This window comes from Mobula hypostoma, chromosome 7 (assembly GCF_963921235.1).
Source record: "Mobula hypostoma chromosome 7, sMobHyp1.1, whole genome shotgun sequence".
In the NCBI taxonomy this organism is placed as follows: Eukaryota; Metazoa; Chordata; class Chondrichthyes; order Myliobatiformes; family Myliobatidae; genus Mobula; species Mobula hypostoma.
Window position 1 is genome coordinate 182,170,544 of NC_086103.1, and position 19,908 is coordinate 182,190,451.

At 44.8% G+C, this 19,908-nt stretch overlaps 1 protein-coding gene across 1 annotated transcript in view; it reads left to right on the top strand.

Annotated features, from left to right (window-relative positions):
• The window catches only part of mogat2 (monoacylglycerol O-acyltransferase 2), a 56,776-nt gene that overhangs the window by 29,571 nt on the left and 7,297 nt on the right, over positions 1–19,908 (top strand). The window contains exon 3 of the mRNA XM_063054670.1: positions 16,267–16,471. Within this exon, the coding sequence (XP_062910740.1) occupies positions 16,267–16,471 (205 nt within the window). The remainder of the gene's footprint in view (positions 1–16,266; positions 16,472–19,908) is intronic.

Consider the following 19,908-nt stretch of genomic DNA (forward strand, 5'->3'; position numbering starts at 1 on the left):
TTCCCCTCCCCACCCCACTGTTTTATTCTGGCATCTTCCCCCTTCCTTTCCAGTCCTGAAGAAGGGTCTTGGCCCGAAACGTCGAACATTCATTCATTTTCATAGTTACTGAGTCCTTCCAGCATTGTTTGTGTGTCACTATTTCTGGCAGCTGATTTCAAATACTCACCACGCTTTGTGCTGAAGAAGCTGCTCACAAATGAATAATGCATTTTGTGTATGTTGCAATGTACCTTCATGATTCAAGATTATTTAATGTCATTTCCAGGACACAAGTGTAAAGGAGAACAAAATAATTGTTACTCCAGATCCAAAGTAGCACAAAATAAAACACAATAAGATAAAGAACACAATCATGAAAAACACAATAAACATAAATACATAAGATAGCTTATATACGTACGTAGATCGATTATATGTCCATAAAATGATGCTAGGCATAGGGGTGTCTGGACAAAAGGAGACTCTGACAGGAAACGATAAAGTTGGGAGTGTGGAGAGGTGGGTTGGTAGGTGGAGGTGCTAATCAGCCTTACTGCTTGGGGAAAGTAACAGTTTTTGAGTCTGGTGGTCCTGGTATGGATGCTACGTAGCCTCCTCCCTGATGGGAGTGGGACAAACAGTCCGTGAGCAGGGTGGGTGGGATCCTTCATGATGTTCCTGGCCCTTTTCCAGCACCTTTCTGTTTTGACGTGCCTGGTAGTGGGTAGGCTGGTGCTAGTGATGTGCGAGAGAGTTTTGACTACCCATTGTAGGAACTAAAGTTGAGCTCTTCCAGCGCTTTGTGTGTCTTGCTCTTATATCCAGCATCTACAAAATCTCCTGTGTCATAGAAACTATCCTATCAGGATGCATCACATCTTGGTTTGGCAGCTGCAGGGAGTTGTGAACACAACTCAGTCCACCTCACAGGCCGGTCTACCTTCTTTCTTTTTAAATCTTTTTATTGAGTAAGTATACAAAAAAGGTAAGCCATATAAACATTAATACAATGTTAAAGTATAATAAAATTCCAAAAGATAACAATACCAAAAAGAAAATACTACAAACAATGTAATTTAAGCATAAGAAACCAAGATAACATAATAGTATACTAGATTTTATATATATCAATGGAAAAAAAGAAAAAAAAAAGCCCAAAAAAAACCGGTCTACCTTCTATTCCCTCTGAATACACTTCCTGCTGCCCCAGGAGAGCAGCCGGTATAATCGAGGACCCCTCCCTCTCTCTCCTCCTCCCTCCCATCAGGCAGAAGATACCAAAGCTTGAGACCACAATAAATATAAACATAAATACATAAATATCTTAATAAATACATAAGATAGGTTGATTGTATGGCCAGAAAGTGACACTAGACACAGGAGTGTCTGTACATATACGACTGTCACTATCACTATTTACATGTGATAAATAAATCTCAATCTGAATCTAAATCTCTCACCTCTGATCTTAAACCTTTGCCCTTTTGTTGTTAGCGGTCCTCCCTGTGAAAAAGACAATTTGCTTTCACCCTGTCTACACCGCTCATGACCTTATCTGCCTCTATTAAGTCACCCCTCAATCTAACATCCAATGAGCCACACTGCCCAGCAACCCACCTACTGAACCCCAGCCTGATCACAGGACAACTGACACTGAACAATTAACCCACTAACCGGTATTTCTTTGGACTGTGGGAGGAAACCAGAGCACGGGCAGGAAACCCATGTGGTTCATGGGGAGAACGTACAAACTCCTCACATACAGTGCCGGAATTGAACTCCAAACTTTGGATCGGCCCAAACTGTAATAGCGTCACGCTAACCCCAACGCTACTCTTGTTTCTTCTGACTTTACAAGGGGAGCCAAGTTCCCAAGTTTATCAGCAAATTCGTGTCTTTTGGCTTTGGGACCAACCAGAAGTATTTCAGAATAGAGAGACATTCCTTCAGAACAGAGAGGAGGAAGAACATCTTTAGCCAGAGGGTGGTGAATCTGAGGAATAAAGGTGGCCGAGTCATTGGATATGTTTAAAGTGGAGGTTGATAGGTTCTTGATTAGTCGGGGGTCAAAGCTTGCTGGAGAATGGGGTTGAGAGGGTTAATAAATCGGCCATGTTGGAATGGTGGAGCAGATTCTATGGGCTGAATGGACTCATTCTGCTCCAATAACAATGGTCTTCAAATGTTGGGGGATCTCAGCAGGTCAGGCAGCATCTATGGAGAGGAATAAAGAGTCAATGTTTCAGGCCGACACCCTTCATCAAGACTGGAAAGGAAGTGAGAAGAAGCCAGAATAATAAAGTGGGGATGGGAGGGAGTACAAGCTGGCAGGTGATAGGTGAGACCAGGTGAGGGGGCTGGGAGCTGATAGGTGGAAAAGACTGAAGAAGAAAGAATCTGATAGGAGAGGAGAGTGGAGAGAGGGAGGTGATGGGCAGGTGAGGAGAAGAGAAGAGGTAAGAGGGGAACCAGAATAGGACGGAAGAAGAGAGAACGGAGAGGGGGGGGAGAATCGTTGTTCGTGCTGCCCAGATGTAAACAGAAGTGTTGCTCCTCCAGCCTGAGAGTGGCCTCTTTGTGGCAGAAGAGGCAGTAAACCGACATGTCGTAATGGGAATGGGAGTGGAATTAAAACGGGTGGCCACTGGGAAATCCTGCCTGTTGCAGACAGAAGAAAGGTACTTGACAAAGTGATCCCCCAATCTACGTAGGGCCTCAATCCCTGTATATGTCCAACTCTCTTTTAAATGTTATTGTATTTGCTTTAACCACTTCCCCTGACAGCTCATTCCACATACATGCCCTACACTGTGCCCCTCCTGCAATGGGGTGGGGGGTTGGTTTTGGAAAAGGGTAAATAGTTTACAAATTTATTCCCTGAAGAGTAGGAGAATGAGAGGAGATCTGACAGAGGTATACAAAATTATGAGAGGTATAGATAGGGTAAATTCAAGGCTGGGTGAGACTGGAACTAGAGGTCATAGGTTAAGGAAGAAAGTTGGTATTGAAGCGAAACCTTAGGGGGAACTGGTGAGTGTGTGGAATGAGCTGCAAGTGGAAGTGATAGATGGGGGTTCAGTTTCAACACAAGAGAGATTTGGATAGGTACATGATTGGGAGGGATGTGGGAGAGGTGTGGTCCAGGTGCAGATCGATGGCACAAGGCAGATTAATAGTTCAGGTTGGACGAGATGGGTGAAAGGGTTTGCTTCTGTAGTGCTCTATGACTCTATAGCTCTAAGTGTTTTCTGCACTCTTTCTGATTTAATAACAACCTTTCTAGAGAAGGCTACGTCTAGATTTACTGTCTGTATGTGGGGTGGGTGGAGGAGATCATCCATTTCACTGCTATTCCCATCTGAGACTCTATGAATAGAGCGATTGTGCTGCTTTTAAAAATGCCGTATTTGTTTCTGCTTTCATGTATAGCTATTTAGAAATTTGCCCTAGTTTTATCAGGAGAAATATCAAATGTGCTTCTTTTCTTTAAGCATTAGAATGTTCCTTGCATTAACAAACCAATATGGTGTATTTAAAGGATCGTTACAGGAATTGTTGACAGTTCCACAACCCCTGTGAAGATGCTTAACTATGTTAAGTACACCGTATCGGGTTGTTAAAGCAATGAGAAGCTGTATATATCTGTAAAGGATTAATAATCAAATAAAAACTCTCACCTAATCAATTGGTAAATTAGTTTATTATTGTCATGTGTACAGTGAGAAGCTTGTCTTGCAGACTGTTCACACAGATCAGATCATTATACAGTGCATTGAGGTAGGACAAGTTAAAACAATAACAGAATGCAGAATTAAGTGTTACAGTTACAGAGAAAGGACAGTGCAGGCAGACAATAAGGTGCAAGGTCATATGAGATAGAGTTCTGAGGAGTAAGTTTCTTTACACAGAGAGTAGCGGATATCCGGATCGTCGGGACTGTAATAGTGTTACTCTAACCACCGCATTATCGTGCCGCCACAAAATGTGCAAAGGTATCTGGTCGAGAATGGTGAATACACAGCTAAAGGATTGTCATAAAGTTGATCTCATCCACCCAGGCCGCGTGCTCTTCATGTACCATGCAAATACATCAGGGCCATTTGAGACAGGGACATAGATGATGGAAAAACAGAGAACTATGTGGGAGGGAAGGGTTAGATTGATCTTGGAGTAATTTAAAAGGTTGGCACAATGTTATGAGCCAAAGAGCCTGTACTGTACTGTAGTCACAGGAAAGCAGAATCCATCATCAGGGACATCCAACATTCAGCACATGATCTCTTCTCACTGCTGCCTTCAGGTAGGAGGTACAGGAGCCTCAGGACTCACACCACCGGGCTCAGGAACAGTTATTACCCCTCAGCCATCAGGCTCATGAACCAGAGGGGTAATTTCACTCAACTTCCCTTGTCTCATCACTGAACTGTTCCCATAACCTATGGACTCACTTTCAAGGACTCTTCATCTCATGCTCTTGATATTTATTGCTTATTTATTATTTATTTCTTTTTGTATTTGTGCAGTTTGTTGCCTTTTGCACACCGACTGAATGCCCAGGTTGGTGTGGTCGTCCACTGATTCAATTATATTTATTATTCTGTAGATTTATTGAATATGTCCACAAGAATGTGAATCTCAGTGTTGTATATGGTGACATATATGTGCTGTGATAATAAATTTACTTTGAACTTGATGACAGACATTACTGTTCCTACCTGATATAGTCTACCTATAAATTAGAAACACGAGAGATTCTGCAGATGCTGGAAATTCAGAGCAATACACACAAAATGCTTGAGGAACTCAGCAGGTCAGGCAGTATCTGTGGAAATGAATAAACAGTCGACATGTTGGGCCCTTCTTCAGGGCTGGAAAGGAAGGGGGAAGATGCCAGAATAAAGAGGGCGAGAGGGGAAAGAGGACAGACTAGAAGGTGATAGGTGAAGCCAGGTAGGTAGGAAAGGTAAAGGGCTGGAGAGGAAGGAATCTGATAAGAGAGGGGAGAGGTCGAGAGGAAACAGGGAAGGAGGAGGGGACCATGGGGGAGGTGATAGGCAGGTGAGAAGAGGTAAGAGGTCAGAATGGGGATTAGAAGAAGAAGAGAGGGGGAAGGATTTTTTTTAATGGGAGGAGAATTCAATGTTCATTTGTCGGGTTAGAGGCTACCCAGATGGAATATAAGATGTTGCTTCTCCACGCTGAGGGAGGCCTCATCTCGGTACATGAGGAGGCCATGGACCGACATGTCAGAACAGGAATGAGAATGGGAATTAAAATATTTAGCCACTGGGAAGGTCCGCCTTTGGTGGATAGTGCTCGACAAAGCAGTCGTCCAATTTATGACGGGTCTCACCAGTGTAGAGAAGGCCATATTGGGAGCACTGGACACAACAGACAGCCCCAGCAGAATCGCCGGTGAACTGTTGCCTCACCTGGAAGGACTGCTCGGGCAGGTGAGGGAGGAGGTGAATGGGCAGGTGTAGCACTTATGCCACTTGCAGGGATAAGTGCCAGGAGGGAGATTACCATACAAATTGGTTCATTATTGCCACCTGTTCTAATGTACAGTGATTTCTTTTCATGCCATCCATACAGATAATCTCATCACATCCGTACATTGAGGTCGTACAAGGGAAAACAATAACAGAATGCAGAATAAAGTCTAACAGTTACAGAGAAAGTGCACTGCAGTCAGACAGTAGGGTGCAAGGTCATAGTGAGCTAGATTGCAAGGACAAAATAAAGTCCATCTTATCATACTGGGGAACAATTCAGTGATCTTATGACAACAGGGTAGAAGCTGGTTTTCCATAAGTTACAGGAGATTGGAACTAGCTGGGCAGGCACTGTGGTTGGCATGGATTCACTGTGTCCATACTGTGAGTGAGGGAAGGAGGGCTCGACCATGGGTGTTGCATCCCAGCTGTCCAGATACGCTGGCCTGGGCAGAACGATATGGAGAGCAAGCTGTTGCCCATGTAGCAAGCTCCCCTTCTCCACGCGTCTGATGAACCCAAAGGTATGGTAGAGGCTGATACGGTTTGGCACCAGCAGCATTGCAGAAGTTGCCAGCCAGTGTTGAACTCAACGTAGGATTGTCAATTATCTCTGGATTTCTCCCCCAAGGTTTACTCCCAAAGCCTTTCCCAATGAGAAGGTATATCTGCAAGGTTTGGGATCAGAGTTTTCCTTCTCTTGGATGAAGGTAGTAGGTAGTGGCTCCATATGTCACTACTACAAGGCATGACGACCCTGCCTTACACGATACCCAGGCTCAGCTGGCTCCGGCTGACAGTACCCGGTATGGGCCCTTATCCAGGGTTACGGATCCCACTGCCTTGTGGGTATCTTCGGGAGAAGAGAAGGCTAAGGAGTAAACCCTACACAAATCCGGAGTGGAGCCCCTAAGGCGGTTGGATGATGTATCATATCACCTCCCAGCAGCTCCTGCTGCCAAGCTGATGCCAAATGTACTGCTTTGCATTCCTTTGGACCACATCCGCGAGGCCGAGAGGGGGATCTTGACGTCTGGGCAGCCCAGGATCTCCATATTCATCGCTCAGGTCTGCGCCCCGGAATGGGTGCATCCATTGTCTACTTAGACAGACGGAGCCATGATGAGATGAGCTGCCAACCACTGCTGATGAGCCCCATCTGCCTGACATGACTGGTTTTAAGGCATCAGTGACCTGACTTTGCTCCTTCTCTTGCCAGTGGGAACAGTTCCACCAGGCTTAGTAGCTAAGCCACGTATGAAGGCCGGGAGCTGGAGCTGATTGTCAGAGGTATTTTGAGACACGCACCATTGAGAGCATTTAATAGGTACTGGGAGCTTGCCCCCATTACCACCCATGGCTGTAACAACCTTAAGGAACCGGTCTGCAGCAGTCCATACTATATGGCTGTATAATGCAAGTGTAGTTCAAGTTTAAGGTTATTGTCATCTGACTGTGTATATGTACAACCAAACGAAACAACATTCCTCCAGACCACACTGCACACACAAAACAGATATCACACACAGAGCAGAAAACAAAGTATTACCATACATAAGTTAATAAAATATATTTCAAAACGCATGTATTGTGCAGCACAGGCAAACGGTAAACAGCACGCTATCCGAGTGATGAGATCTCGATGGTGACAGGGTATTCATTAATCTCACAGCCTGAGGGAAGAAGCTGTTACCCAGTTTAGCAATCCTAGTCTTGATGCTCCTGTACCTTCCTAACTCTCTGACTGTCTAAAAGGCGAAAGGTCTGCTCAGAACTTATATCTTCTACACATGTAAGTGTGCCTTAGTTCCAAATTTTGCAAATCCTCACTCTGATCCTGGGTGCTTTGGCTGCCTCCCTCAGCCCAAGACGTGCGGGTTGGTGTGTTAACTGTAAATTGCCCCTAGTGCCTGGATACGGGATAGAATCCCAGCAACACTAGATCAGTCCTCCCTCTGTGATTTTATGCACATCCATAAAAATCACTGTCTGATGTGGAGGGGCCACTGCACAGGATCACAAAAATCTGCACAAAGCTGTAAACTCAGCCAGCCCCATCCTGGGCACCAGCCTCCCCAGCATCGAGGACACCTTCAAAAGGCAGTGTTTCAAAAAGCTGGCATCCGACATTAAGGACCCCCATCACCCAGGACATGCTACCATCAGGGAGGAGGTTCAGGAGCCTGAAGACACTCACTCAACACTCAGGAACAGCCTCTTCCCCTCTGCCATCAGGTTTCTGAATGGACATTGAACCTGTGAACACTACCTCACTACTTTCACCCCTCCCTCTCTTTTACTTACTATAATTTAGTTGTTATTATTATGTATTGCATTGTACTGCTGCTGCAAAACAACACATTTCACGACATATGCCAGTGATATTAAACCTGATTCTGAGTCACCCCTCGGTCTCCTGCACGCTTCTAGATCCCCCACCCCTCCACCCACCTCCCACTCACCGTGTCTGCAACAACCCTTGATCTTCTAAACGCCTCATCCTTGGTACTTAACATTTTCAGTCTCAGAATAACTTTTCCCAGGGCAGAATGACTCATGTGAGGGGGCATAATTTTAAGATGATTGGGAGGAAAGTATAGGGGATTTGCCAGTAGTAGTTTTACACAAAGAATGATAGATGTGGTGGAACGTGCTGCCAGGGGTGATGGTAGAGACAGATGTAATGCTCAGCTATATTGGCTGGTATTTATCTCGGGGAAACCCCGCCTGCTGCCCACCTGGTCTCCCGGTTACGTTGGTTGCTGTACAACTGCCACCTGATTCAGCTTCAAACATCAATCATCAGCCAGCACACAATGTACGTTTCACCAATTACACTTTATAGATATTACTAAATCTATGAGATTAATAGAAGTTCAATACAAAAAAGGAACGGAAAAGGCGCCAGACTTATCAGAGTTCAATTTTTTCGTGCACACGTTGGAGCTCGGGGGCCTCTTCGGGACCACCCTGACCCCGTCGACTCGCGGCTCGGAGCGATCAACCTGAGCTTTCCCCGCACGTCCGTCGTCCTCACGGTCTCTCGTCCGACTCCCCGCTAAAACCCCCCGGTTCCCAGTCATATGAGACACCCTATCACCCCCAGAAAGAATAACATGGACACCCATTGGTTCAGTTACTCTGTTATCTGTTATAACCCAAGCAAAGTGCTAGCTAGAGACTCTCTCAGCATTTAACATAACAAAGAAGCCATTTCAATTAACATACGCACATACGCAGTACCAAAAAAAGAAACCCCTTACACAGATATATTAGAGGCGTTTTAGAAGCATTTAAGATCAGAGTAAATTTATTATCAGTGTCACCATTTACAACCCTAAGATTCATTTTCTTGTGGGCATTCACAGTAGATCATAGAAACACAATAGAATCAATTAAAAACGCAAAGAATGACCAAGTAACCAATGGTCAACAAAAATACGCTTCACTAAACTCGCAAATTGGCACATGGATGGTAGGAATTTGGAAGGCTATGTGGGAGGGAAGGGTCAGATTGATCTTAGCGTAGTTTAAAAGGTTGACACAACATCACTGGCGGGACGTTCTGTACTGTGCTGTAATATTCAGCCATTCCTTATAACTTACATTCTCAAGTCCTGGCAGTATCCTTGCAAATTTTCTCTGCATTCTTTCAAACTTATGCTCTACGTCGGCCTTAGAGTTGTAAGTCATGGAAAGAATCAGGTGTTTTAACGCGGAATGGTGGTGCATGGAACACGATGCTGGGGTGGCGGTACAGGCAGATATATTTAAGAGAATCTTAGATTGGCGCATGGGTAGAAACAAAATGGAAAGCTATGTGGAAGGGAAGCATTAGATTGATCGACAGGTAGTTTTCAGTACATCACAGACTGTACTGTTCAGTGTTTTATAAACCAGAGCACCGGGATAAAACGCACGCAGTCAGAGGGAGAGTGTTTAGATTCTGCACGTAGGCAGCTCCCGAGTTCGGGACTGAACCAGTGGTACTGGGGCCTGAGAAACAGCAGCTCTACTAACTACGACACATTTTGTGGAGCTGTGCAATTAATCTGTTAATGTATAATTTGTGCTCTAGTAAACTCTGGCTCAACGTTTGGCATACACATGCAAGGTCACAACGTAATCTTTTTTTTCTCAAAACATTTCCCAATGTCAAACACTAGAATCGTTGGCATGACGGGTCGCATTCTGGTTAAGAATGATTTTCGGATGTTGTCTAGATGGTGAATGAGAGAAAAGACGCCTTTTAATTAACTCAATGATTACACTAAGATCCCTTTGTTTTGTCCCATCCTTGAATTAAATTCAAGCAATCAATGATTCAGGAACAGCTTTTTCCCCACTGCCATCAATGAACTCATGAACACTACCTTACTAGTGCTTTTCCTCTCTTCTCACACTAATTTAGTTTTTATATATTTATTAATATGGAGGTTGGTTGTAGGGGATTCGTAGCCCGTTCTTTAGTTAGAGCCTTCAGCATTTTGGGCATCGAGGGAGAGAGGAAGAGGAGAGCCATCCGCAGTACCACCGATGCGGCAGAGAGGGCCTCAAGATGGCTGTGGCTCAGAAGAGGGGAGCCATGGAGTCATAAGTAGCTAGCCATCTGGACACAAGCTGGGGTCTGATCAGCCCCGGCTGGGTCACCTGGAGGAGGTTGTATGATGTTGAAAGACCTGAAACACCCGATGATTCCAGGAACATCACTGAAAGATGTGTCCAGAAGCATCAATAGATGTATGTACACAGCTATATAAGTTAAGGTATTTTTATATATTGCACGGTACTGCTGCCACAAAACAACAAATCACATGAGATACGCTTACTAATGCAAATATCTGATCAGCCAATCACATTCCAAGTTCAAACTTCCAACTTAAAGGTAAATTTATTATTAAAGTACATATATGTCAACATATATCTCTTGCAGGCATACTCAATAAATCCAGGTACCATAACAGAATTGATGAAAGACATCGCCAAAAGGGCAGACAACCTGGGTGCAAAAGACAACAAACTGTGCAAATACAAATAGAAATAAATAATAATAATAAATAAATAAGCAATAAGATGAAGGGTCCTTGAAGGTGAGTCCATTGGTAGTGGAAACGGTTCAGTGATGGGGTACATGAAACTGAGTGAAATTATCCCCTCTGGCTCAAGGGCCTGATGCTTGAGGGGTGATGACTGTTCCTGAATGTGGTGGTGTGAGTCCTGAGGCTCCTGTACCTCCTTCTTGATGGCAGCAATGAGAGAAAAACATGGCCTGTGTGGTGGGGGTCCCTGATGATGGATGCCACTTTCAGCAACTGCACTCTGTGCAGATGTTCTCTCTGGTAGGGAGGGCTTTACCCATGAAGGACTGGACCGTATCCATTACTTGTTGTACGATTTTCTGTTCAAGGCCTTTAGTGTTTCCATACCAGGCTGTGATGCAGCCAGTCAATATACTCTCCGACACACACCTATAAATTTTTGTCAAAGTTTTAGATGTCATGCTGAATCTTCACAAGCTCCTAAGGAAGTAGAGGTGCTGCTGTGCTTTCTTCGTAATGGTATTTACAAGCTGGGCGCGGTATACAACCTCAGATATGATAACACTGAGGAATTTAAAGTTGCTCACCCTCTCCATCTCCGTTTCCCTGATGAGGACTGGCTCATGGATCTCAGGATTCCTCCTGCTAAAGTCAGCTCTTTTGTCTTGCTGGCATTGAGTAAGAAATTATTGTTGTGGCTCCCCTCAGCCAGAGTTTCAATCTCCCTCCTATATGCCGGTTCGTAACCACCTTTGATTTGGCCGGTGACGGTGGTCTCATCAGCAGACTTGAATATGGCATTGGAGCTGTGCTTAACCTCACAGTCATTAGTGTAAAATGAGTAGAGCAGGGGGCTGAGCTCACAGCCCTGTGGTGCATCTGTGCTGATGAAGATTGTGGAGAAGATGTTGTTGCCAATCCAAACTTAATGGGTTCTGCAGGTGAGGAAATCGAGGATCCAATTGCACAAGGGGGTATTGAGGCCAAGATCTTGGAGCTCATTGATTTGTTTTGAAGGGACAATGGTATTGAATGCTGAGCTATAAGTCGATCAAGAGCATTCTAAGGTGTGCATCTTTGCTGTCCGGTTGTTTCAGGGCAGAGAGAAGAGCCAATGAAATAGCATCTTCTGTGGATCTGTTGGATCTGTGGATCTGGTAGGCAAATTGGAGCAGATCCAAGTCACTTCACAGGCAGGATTTAAAATGTTTCATCACCAACATCTCCAAACATGTCATCACACTGGATGTAAGTGCTCCTGGACAATAGTCCAGGTTACCACGTTCTTCTTCATGTGGCAGCAAATTAATGCATAAAAGCACACAGACATGGTCAAGAGGTTCAGTTGTTGTTCAGCCCAAACATCAGAATGGGGAAGAAATGTGGTCTTGACTAGTGACAGGCAAGGCGGTTTGAGTTTCTCAGAAACTGCTGATCTCCTGGGATTTTCACGCACAACAGTCTTTACAGAGAATGATGCAAAAAAAAAATCAGTGAGCAGCAGCTCTGTGGGCAAAAATGCCTTGTTATTGAGAGAGGTCAGCGGCCAGACTGGTTCAAGCTGACAGGAAATTGACAGTAACTTAAATAACCACACGTTACGACAGTGATGTGCCAAAGAGCATTTCCGACTACACAGCACGTAAAACCTCGAATGGGTTTCCTCCGGGTGCTCGGGTTTTCTCTCATGTCGACAGATGTATGGGCTGCATGGATGTAATTGGGCAGTGCAGGCTTACTGGGCCAGAAAGGCATTTATCATGCTGCATCTCTAAAGAAATAAATAGTAAATAAGACATGTTAAAGCTGGAAATTTGACTTCCCATTCCCATTCTAACCTGTCTGTCCATGGCCTCCTCTGCTGCCACAATGGGGCCAAACTCGGGATGAAGAAGCAACACCTCATATTCCGCCTGGGTAGCGTCCAACCTGACAGCGTGAACACTGATTTCTCCAACTCCTGGGAATTTTTCCACTCCCTTTTCTCTGTTTTTCCTGTTCCCCATTCCAGTTCCCCTCTCAACCTTCTCTTCTCCTCATCTGCACATCACCTCCCTCTGGTTTTCCCCTTTCTTCCTGTTCTCCGACGGTCCACTCTCCTCTCCCATCCGATTCCTTCTTCTTTGACCCTTTACCTTTTCCACTTATCAGCTCCCAGCTTCTCACATTTCTCCCTTGCTCCCCAACCACCAACACTCGCTCTGACTTGGCTTCGCCAAACACCTGCCAACTTGTGCTCCTCTCCCTCTGCCTGTCCACTCAGTCTATGCCTCTTATCATCGTCTACACTTATGTAGGTACGTGTGACAATAATAAACCAATTCCAATATTCAAAGACTCCACCTCCCCAGAACGTTCACTCTTCCACCCTCCCACAGGGCTGAAGATATCGAAGACTGAAACCACTTACCACCAGGATCATGGATCTTAACCCTCTTTTACAAGTCTATTGAAGACCGTAAGACAGAGGAGCAGAATTAGGCCACTTGGTCCATTGAGTCTGCTCCACCATTCCACCATGGCTGGTTTACTTTCTTTCTCAACCCCGTTCTCCAGCCTTCTCCCTCTAACCTTTGACATCCTGATTAATCAAGAATCTATCAACCTCCACCTTAAATATACCCAAAGATTTGGCCTGCATAACGATATGTAGTAATGAATACCACAGAGTCTGATAAGATCTGTTTCCTATTCCTGTCCCAGCATGTTGGTCCATGACCTCCTCTTGTGCAATGATGAGGCCACCCTCAGAACGGAGGCGCAACACCTTATATTCTGTCTGGGTAGCCTCCAAACTGATGGCATGAATATCAATTTGTCCTTCTGGTAAAAAAAAATTATCTCCCCCTCATTTCTTCTTCTATTCCTTACTCTGGCCTCTTACCTCTTCTCACCGGCCTATAACTTCCCCTTGTGTCCCCTTCTCCTTCCCTTTCTCCGATGGCTCACTCTCCTCTCCTATCAGATTCCTTCCTAGCCCGCCCTTAACGTCTTTTTCAAACCTTTGCCTTTCCTACTTTCCTTTCCTTCACTGATCACCTTCTAGCTTGCCTTCCTTCCCCCACCCTCCACCTTTTTTTATTCTGGCACCTTCTCCCCCCCCCACCCCCTTTTCAGGACCGAAGAAGGGTCTCGACCAGAAACGTCAACTGTTTATTCATTTCCATACTTGCTGCCTGACCTGCTGAGTTCCACCAGCATTTTGTATACGTTGCTCTGGATTTCCAGCATCTGCAGAATTTCTTACTGTTCCTTTAGGAACAGTAATGTCTGTCATCAAGTTCAAAGTTCAAGAGTTCAAAGTAAATTTATTATCACAGCACATAAATGTCACCATATACAATACTGAGATTCACATTCTTAGATTAGATTATGAGAACACTCAGTCCTCTTTTATTTTTGTCATTTAGAAATGCATACATGCATTAAGAAATGATACAATGTTTCTCCGGAGTGATATCACAGAAAACAGGACAAACCAAAGACTAACACTGACAGAACCACATAATTATAACATACAGTTACAGCAGTGCAAAGCAATACCATAATTTAATGAAGAACAAACCATGAGCACGGTAAAAAAAGTCTCAAAGTCCCCGAGTCGATCGACTCCCGAGTCCCCGATAGCAGGCGACAAAAGGGAGAAACTCCCTGCCGTAAACCTCCAGGCACTGTCAACTTGCCGATGCCTTGAAAGCACCTGACCACAGCCAACACTGAGTCCATCTGTCCGAAAACTCCGAATTTCTGACCAGCCTCTCCGATACAGCCTCCCGAGCGCCATCCTCTGCCGAGCACCTTCGACCTCGCCCCGGCCACTGAAACACACAAAGCCGAGGATTTTGGGACCTTCTGCTCCAGAGATTCCAGTTACCACACAGTAGCAGCAGCAGACTGGGCATTTCAGAAGTTTCTCCAGATGTCCCTCTGTACTCTCACGTCTGTCTCCAATCAAATCAGAACTGTGCACGGTCCCCTACTTGACAGAAAACAGATATTCATCACCGGAGAGGCCGCGCGCGCTGCCGTCGCGCCGCCATCTTCTCCTCCTCCATTCTTGCAGGCATACTCAATAAATCTATAGAATAATAACCATAATAGACACAATGAAAGACTGCACCAACTAGGTCGCTCAACCAGTGTGCAAAAGACAACAGACTGTGCAAATACAAAAAGGAAGAAATAATGAATAAATAAGCAATAAATATCGAGCACGTGAGATGTAGAGTTCTTGAAAGCAAGTCCATAGGTTGTGGGAACATTTCAATAATAGGGCAAGCGAAGTTGAGTGAAGTTATCCCCTTTGGTTCAAGAGCCTGAGAGTTGAGGGGTAATCTGAATTCCTGGATCTGCTGGTGTGAGGAGTACCTTCTTCCTGATGACAGCACTGTGTAGAGAGAGCACGTGCTGGGTGGTGGATGACCCCAATGACGGATGCTGCTTTCCTGTGACAGTACAGTACAGACCCTTCGGCTCACAGCGTTTTTTAAATTATATCAATCTAACCTGCGTGTTGCTTGGCATTTCCATCATTTACATACTTTCTCTTGTTAATAATAAACCAATACCAACTCCAATAATCAAACACCCCGCCCAGCCTGTATGTTCTCTCTTCACCACCACCCCCCCAATCAACAGGAGATACAAAAGCCTGAAAGCCTGTACCACCAGGTTCAAGGACGGCTTCTATCCCGTTGTTACAATACTACTGAATGGTCCCTAGGATAATAATATTTACACCTAATTCACGATCTACTCCATTATGATCTTGAACTTACTATGTACCTGCACTGCACTTTCTCTGTAACTGCTACACTTCATTCTGCACTCTGTTATTGCTTCATCTTGTTCTACCTCGATGCACTGTGTAACGATCTGATCTGAATGAGCAAGACAAGTATTCACCGTATGCAGGACAAGTTTTCACTGTATCTCAGTACCAGTGACGATAATAAACCAAGTCCAATTTCACATCGTTGAAAAATGAATGACTAATATGCTTAAGTTCAAGTTTAATTGCCATTCAACCAAACAGAAACATAGCCAAACGAAACCTCGGGAGCCTAGGTGCATAACACATTCCCAACAGTACACAATACGTATGGTTATGATTGCAGACACCCCACCCTGCAAAAACTCATTTCTGGGAGGTAGCACCATCAATTTGCAGGAGACTTCCGGGAGAGGTGGGCTGTCTGCAATAGAGTAGCTCCTTAGCAGCTAACCAGCTAGTTTAAATAACGTTAGCTATGCTAATGAACGAATGACAGCTGTTAAACTCACCTCAACATGTCTCTTACAGTCTTAACCCACCATGGGCAATAGAAAAGTCACTGTTGCAAACAGTGCAGCGAGTAACACCGTCATTATTTTGGACCCGTTTTAGGCAGGGGTACACTTTAGTGTAGTCTGGGGTGACGTACATTTTATATTTTCTTTGGAACACTCTGCCATGGCGCGCTCTCACTCTCTCTCGTCGTCGCTCGCACGCCCTCAAGTGCTTTCTCTCGGTTTCTCCCTCGCTCTCTCTTTCGCGCTCTCTCTTGCTTTTCTCTCGCTCGCTCTCAAAAAAATTGATTTCCGTGATATTGCATATAATTTGCGGGCATCAGGGAGCCACTATTAATATGCGGAGACTCCCGGAAGTTCCGGGAGAGGTGGGATGTCTGTGATTGTAGAAATCCTACAATCACAAAAGAATAGCCAAAATCCCTGAACGAGTAATTGAATTGTTTTATAATATCTTGCAGCTGGTCAAGACGGCAGACCTGGACCCGAAGAAGAATTACATCTTTGGGTTTCATCCGCACGGTGTTCTGGTGGCGGGGGCCTTTGCTAACTTCTGCACGGAGCGGACTGGTTTCCAGACCATCTACCCTGGGCTGAAGCCCCACATGCTGATGCTGCCCATTTGGTTCAGAGTCCCGTTCTTCAGGGACTACATCATGAGTGGCGGTGAGTGGACACAGGGCACGTGCGGGGACAGCCCGTGGTCACACAACAGCACAGATATAGAACACAGGAAGCTGAGTGGGAAGCACTGGACTGATGTTGGAGTAGTTTAAAGGGCTGGCAGGACACTGTAGGCCAAAGGTCCCGGACTGTTCTATGGTAATATATTTATTTACAGTGTTTAGATATAGAGTGTGGAACAGCCCTTCTGCCCCACAGCACACCTCCCTAGCCTAATCACAGGACAACTTATATTAGAACAGAAACATGGAAAACCTACAGCACAATACATAGTTGTGCCAAACATGTCCCTACCTTAGAAATTACTAGGCTTACCTATAACCCTTGATTTTACTAAGCTCCACGTACCTATCTAAAAGTCTCTTAAAAGACTCTATCATATCCGCCTCCACCACCATTGCCGGCAACCCATTCCACACACCCACCACTCTGTGTAAAAAACTTACCCATGACATCTCCTCTGTACCAACTCCCCAGCACCTTAAACCTGTGTCCTCTTGTGTTAACCATTTCAGCCCTGGGAAAAAGTCTCTGACTATCCACACGATCAATGCCTCTCAGCATCTTATACACCTCTATCAGGTCACCTCTCATCCTCCGTCGCTCCAAGGAGAAAAGGCCGAGTTCCCTCAACCTGTTTTCATAAGGCATGCTCCCCAATCCAGGCAACATCCTTGTAAATCTCCTCTGCACCCTTTCTATGGTTTCCACATCCTTCCTGTAGTGAGGCGACCAGAACTGAGCACAGTACTCCAAGTGGGGTCTGACCAGGATCCTATATAGCTGGAATCTTACCTCTCGGCTCCTAAATTCAATCCCACGATTGATGAAGGCCAATACACCGTATGCCTTCTTGACCATTAAGCTACTAACCTACATCCTTGGACTTTGGGAGTTAACTGGAGCACCCAAAAGAAACCATGTACTCTTGGAAAGGAATGCACAAACTCCTTACAAAGGATGCCAGTACTGAACCCCAAACTCCGGTACCTCGAGCTGTAATACTGTCACACTAACCACTACACAAGTGTGGTCTATGTCACAAACAAGAGAAAATCTGCAGATGCTGGAAATCCAAACGAGCAACAGTTTCTTGATGGCCTGAATATTGATCTCTCGAATTTCTGGTCATTGTCCCCCACCTCTTTTGCACCATTTCCCATCTCCTTTCCCCTCTCTCACCTTACCCTTGGCTGCCCATCGCCTCCCTCTGGTGCTCCTCCCCCTTTTTCTTTCTTCATTCGTCTTCTGTCCTCTCCTATTAGACTCCCCCTTATTCAGCCGTGTATCTCTTTCACCAATCAACTTCCCAGCTTATTAATTCACCCCTCCCTCCCTCCCGGTTTCGCCTATCACCTTCTGTTTCTTCCTCCCCTCCCCCCATCTTCTAACTCCGACTCCTCGTCTTTTTTCTCCAGTCCTGCTGAAAGGTCTTGACCCAAAACGTCGACAGTACTCTTTCCATAGATGCTGCCTGGCCTGCTGAGATCCTCCCGCATTTTGTGTGTATGTTACTGTGTTCTATGTTCAATGTTCTAAAACCATCCTAGGTTCCCTCTTGAAGCTGGTGTCAAATAAAATATGAGGCCAGAAGTCCTTTGGTAGAGTTGTACAAGATGATAAGAAGTGCCTTTTTCTCAGGGTGGAGATGCTAATACAAGGGAGGATAAGTTTAGGGTCATTGGAAGAAAGGACAGGGGCCAAATCAGAGGTAAGTTTTTTTTCACACAGAGGGTAGTGAGTGCATGGAACTCACTACCAGGGATGGTGATGGAGGAGGATACATTCACGACTTTTAAGGTAGCCACATAGATGATTGAAAAATGGAGGATTATGTAGGAGGGAAGGGTTAAATTGATCTTGTACAAATTTAAAAGGTCAGCACAATGTTGTGGGCCGAAGGGCCTATACTGTAATGTCACGGGAAAGCAGCATCCATCATCAGGGACCCTACCACCCAGGACATGTTCTCTTCTCCCTGCTGCCGTTAGGAAGAAGGTACGGGAGCCTCGGTACTCACACCTCCAGATTCAGGAACAATTACTACCCCTCAACCATCAGGCTCTTGAACCAAAGGGGATAACTTCACTTGCCCCGTCATTTAAATGTTCCCATAACTAATAGACTCACTTTCAAGGACTCTTCATCTCTTGTGCTCAATATTTATTGCTTACTTAATCATTATTTTTTGGTGTTTTTCCTCTCTTTTTGCATTCAGACAGTTTTTACACTAGTGAAATACTCAAGCTGGTGTGGTCTTTCACTGATTCTGTTATGGCTGTAAATCTTTCTTTCTTTTTCAATAGTTTTATTAATTTCTAACATAAAAGAATACAGCGTACAGTAGGAAATATAATAAATATCGATTACAATATATTGAAATCACAGATAAAGTGTAATTACCTCATATCCATATAAAATTAAAATGGTTGTAATTCTATAGATTTACGTATTAAGTATGTCCACAAGAAAATGAATCTCGGGGTGCCATATATGTACTTTGATAATAAGTTTACATTAAACTTTGAACTTCAAAGTTTAACAGTTCAAAGTACATTTTTTATCGAAGTATGTATACTTTATACAAACTTGACAGCCACGAAACAAAGAAGCCTAATAGGCCCCATTAAAAGCAAAAGAAGACCATCAAACACCCAATGAGCAGAGAGGGAAAAATAAAATGAATCGGGCATACAATAAAGCAAGCAAACAGCATTCCGAACTGATGTTCACGACACCAGGCATCACAGCAGAAGTCCGCAGAGGCAGGTTCAGAAAGCCTCAGTCCAGCAGAGAGTTGAACCGGCCCGTCCCTCAGCTCCGACCCTGACACCCTGACCATTTCAATCCAGCCCGGTGCTTAATCACAGGACAAATGCTGTTAGGGATAGTGTGAGCATAAATAATGATTTACAGTCATCCAGTGCAAAAGGAGCCCCTTTGGCCCAACTCAGCTATGTTGACTAAGGTGTCCATCTAGTGCCATTTTCCCATGTTTGCCCCATAATCTCTATACCTTTCCTATCCATGTAGTTCTCTTTTCAATGTTCCAATCATACTCATCTCTATCACTTCATAAGACCATAAGGTACAGGAGCAGAGTTAGGCTGTTTGGCCCATCGAGTCTGCTCTGCCATTTCATCATGGCTGATCCATTTCCCTTCTCAGCCCCAATCTCCTGCCTTCTCTCCGTATCCCTTCAACCTCTGCCTTAAATATACCCATTGACTCGGCCTCCAACAAATTCCACAGATTCACCACTCACTTGATAAAGAAATTCCTCCTCCTCTAAAAGGACACTCCCGTATTCTGAGTCTGTGTCCTCTGGTCCTAGACCCCCAGTTATAGGAAACATCTTCTCCACATCCATTCTATTGAGGCCTCTCAACATCCAATAGGTGTTAATGAAATCCCCACTT